Below are 4,088 nucleotides of genomic sequence, written 5' to 3' on the forward strand. Positions count from 1 at the left end.
TGGAATCTTGTCTTCTTTAAAAAAAAAATACAAAATAAGGCAGGTAATACATTGTAATGGAATTACTCCAAAGTTCTCTTGGGCATGTTAAATACATAAATAACTTAAAACCCTTAGAAAAGCAAACAAGAAGTAAATTGGTAGTCAGTCTAAACCTTCCTCTTTGTGGGGAGAGAAAGATAATTCAGATCCTATCTCTGAACCAAAGCATTACTCCTGAAGCTTTAGTTGGATGAACAGTTTTAAGATCACTAATGATTTTAGTCAGAAATGGGGTTGGGTCTTTGAAGCACGAGAGTTCCTGACAGACTAGATCTACTCCCCAGAAAGCCTAATTGTTTTGGGTAGCTTCAGATCCAACCAAAGCTTTTAGACAACATGGCGGACGATAGGGGTGACACAGGTGCAGCCCACAGTCACCAGTATCTTCTCCAGCCGGAAGGAGCGGGGACAGTGCTGAGATTCCCTTCTCAGGACCAAGATCTCTTGCTGGATGGGGACAGAGTTCATGTGGTGGTTCACTTTCCCTTCAGCATCCACACAGCCCAAATGGCGGCACTTTGCCTCCCAGATCACAGGGGGATATCTCTCAGGGTCCTCATTGCGGCTGTAAGGGAGACAAAAACCAGGAGGAAAGTGAATTCTTAGTAAATCAGGAAGGAAATCAAACAAGAATAAATGAAGAAAGGCAAATCCACAGAATGGCAAAATGTAGGTATTGCAAATTCTCTAAGTGATGATAGTGTGAAGAACTTTGGAGGGAAATGGGGGGAATCTGTGTTTGTCGAGCACATAAAGTGTGATTTTGTGATTGAAAAAAGACAATGATAGGGCTGACAGGCGACATGGTGATTAAGGTGCTGGACTCCCACATGGCTGACCACGGTTCAAGTCCCTGACCTGGTAGCTTGCTTCCTCACTTTTCCCCTCTCTCTGTCTCTCTCTATGTCTCTATGATCAAATTAAAATAATAATAATAAGAAGAAATAAATAATTAAAATAAACAATTATTTTTAAAAAAGACAATGATCAGTATTTTTTCAATGTCTTTGAAGAATGAACAAAATAAAAGAGACTAAGAATATAAAAAGGATTTAAGCTTAAAAAATAATAACCTTTTTTTTGAGAGAGAGATTTTTCTATAGAATGCGTGTACTCACCAAAAAGACAAAGAGAGGAAGAGAGACAGAAAGCAAGAAATCACCCCCTAAGGGGGATGGTCATGCTGCAATCCCATCTCCTCCATTCTCCTCTCAGGATTCTGGGCACGCATGCACATGCGCCCAGCGTGAGTTTGAGTCACTAGGTCAGGATTCAAACTGCGGTCGACTACGTGGGAGTCCAGTGACTTAGCCATTACGCCAACTGCTGGTCCCTTTAATAATTTTTTAGGATATGTTTTATAGATGGAAAAAGACCAAGGGACGAGTAAACTTGGAATAACCTAGGAATAAGAGAGTTGTTCATCTGATTTGATGCAGTCTATCTTTGAAAGAGGGAGTGCATTGAAACTTCATCAGAAAGCACATTTATGAGACAAGGCCCAGTGCAGATGTGAAGGACTAGAAACAAGAGTTGAAGTCTCTCTATAACCTTCTCTTCCCTGGCTCTATCAGCCAAGTAAATGATTTTCTTAATTTTTGAATGGATTTGTTCGAACTATTCTTGGTAGTGAGAAAAAGAGAAGAAATCTTACTGTTGGGTCATTCTATAGGCTCCACATAGAGACTTATTTGCATCAAGTTAAATAATCAAAATACATTTGTAGTTAATCCTTGATGGAGTCCAAATACTAGGTGTACTAAGGACACAGCAAATATAGGCATTTTGTGGATAGAGATCAAGATTACTTAACTCAAAAAGGGGTAGAAATATTTAGCAGGTTACTTTCTTCACTGGGATTCAAGCTATCTGTTCCCAGTGCTGATGTGATTAAGAAAAAAAAAGTTCTAAGAAAAACTAGTAAATTATTAGTTATTTACAACAAGTCTCCTCAATAGCTCTAGCAGAGATTCAAGTATTAATCTGCTACAGTAAATATCTATTTTTAAAACATAAATAAACACTAGACTTAGGGTCTTATAAATAGCAGAATAATGGTTACCATCAATTTGGGTTGGTTTTTGGTGTCAGTGGCAATGAGATTTATCAGGATAGGTGTTAGGAGGGGAGGAGCATTCTGTGCTTTGTCAAGGAAGTCACAGAATGATTAAAGAATTACCATTCTGCACAGTGGCCCTTCCAGGTTTGAGTGATCATTTTGAGTGAATAAAGTCATCCTCTAGGTGATTTAACTAGCACTCTGATGCATGAGAGGGGTAAAGAATACAGACTTTTTTTATCTGGGACCCTTACGTACTGGAGAGTCCAAGGTGAAGTGGATCGTTTGTAGTAATCTGAGGCTCTTTTGGAATTTGTATTCTGGTTAAGGATGTTCATGTTGACGTTCACAGTTTGGGGGAAGTTCCTGTCCTCAGTACTTGGGCATTCTGGATTTCGAGAGACTGCTATTCCTGCCTTCACCACAGCCACCAGACCCAATAGCATTAGCAGTGCCTGCAACTGGATAGGAAAGGAGAGAGAGGTGGGAGACTAGATTAGTAGGTGTTTACAAAACTTTTTTAGAACAAATTAATTGTGATGATCATTATATTCTAATCATAGAATGCATACTATGTTCTAGGACAATCTATACTACATTTTCTGAACAGCTAAATAAAAAACAAATTGCATGACCAAAATAAGGTGACCAAAAACTATTGAGTTTTCATTTGCTTATCAGTTTTCAACATTGTTTTTTGATGTAGGAAAGACATATTGTACATTGGCTGGCAATAATTTTAATAAAATGTCAATCCTGGCATGTTCTCAGTCTGTCAGCACATTCCCGTTGTCAGGTCAATGGGATAATCATGACCTTGACTTTTAGGAGGGAATGCCCTCCTGCATCAATGTTGTTGGTCCTAACATCCTGTGAAACCCTACTTGAAGTCAGATGTGGACCTTGGAGGAAAGGGCCATAGAAAATCAACATGGTATCAATATTCATGTTAGAATGCTGCTGGCGCTACTGGAAAAGAGCCACCTAGAAACTGCACCCTTCCTATGTCTTCTTAGGTATATTTTCCAGTTGTTCTAAAGTTTACATGTATAGATCCTATAATAAAATCAAATATTTAATAATGGTTTAAGTATTTTAAACATATAAAGCCTATTTACTCTAAAAAACTGTTATATAAATGTATATGTATGTATACACACACACACACATATATATATCTCATTAGAGTGTACCCAGACCATGGTATAAGATAAGGGAAACAAAAATCACTGCCACAGCTTTCAAATCCTCAAAGATAGTGACCTGTTTTATTACAGATTGAAGAAATATATCGTGGGAGAAATGCATTAAATCTTTCGTACTCAGAAAAACAGACTTGCAATAAACATTCTTAGTGCACAGCATCGGGTGACACTGCTTGTGTGGTTTAGCCCCAATATAGGCATCTTTCAGTTTTAATCTCATCTTTCAAACTGATGTGTATCAGTTCTTGAAAAATGTAACATGTTGACTTAAGTATCTACCAACAATTCTCCATAGTTAGAATCCGGCCTTTCACAACACAGTCCAGAAATATGATCTGATCCATAGCAGTGAAAGGATAGCACATCAGTGCAGGACTCACCACAGATGAAGTCCTCCCAGAAGACATTGTTGCTCCTCCTGATCAGCTGAGGCTGGGTGAGATGGAGCCTGCTGTGAGACGGATAAAACGCAGTGCTACGTTCTCTCTTTTTATAGGACTTTGCTCCTTCTGTGGTCACTTACGTTGGTGTGTCAGAGTGGGTTTAGGGGTGACACCATTTTGGTTAAAAGTTCCATTGCCAAACGAGGTCAGAGAAAAACCTCCTCTTCATGACGGGTAATAATCTACGTCTAAAGGAAAACTGGAAGGGCAGAAATTCATGTTTCTAAACTTGGCAAAAATTCCTCTTTCTGAAGATGACATCCTCTCTTCATTCTTCAAGGAACTCTTTGAAAGCTAAGCAAAGATGCTTTGCTATGGTTTTCTATTATATATTTCTGA

General features: G+C 38.6%; 1 protein-coding gene across 1 annotated transcript; it reads right to left on the reverse strand.

Annotated features, from left to right (window-relative positions):
• Nucleotides 1–369: 369 nt before the first annotated feature.
• Nucleotides 370–3,713, reverse strand: IL17A (interleukin 17A). The gene is made up of 3 exons (XM_006170444.1): nucleotides 3,687–3,713; nucleotides 2,360–2,556; nucleotides 370–607 (listed from the first exon to the last, which is right to left on the reverse strand). The coding sequence occupies exons 1-3, from the start codon at nucleotides 3,711–3,713 to the stop codon at nucleotides 370–372; spliced, it is 462 nt and encodes a 153-aa protein (XP_006170506.1).
• Between the last annotated feature and the right edge of the window lie 375 nt (nucleotides 3,714–4,088).

Source organism: Tupaia chinensis, unplaced genomic scaffold (genome assembly GCF_000334495.1).
Source record: "Tupaia chinensis unplaced genomic scaffold, TupChi_1.0 Scaffold148470_1, whole genome shotgun sequence".
Classification (NCBI taxonomy): Eukaryota; Metazoa; Chordata; class Mammalia; order Scandentia; family Tupaiidae; genus Tupaia; species Tupaia belangeri.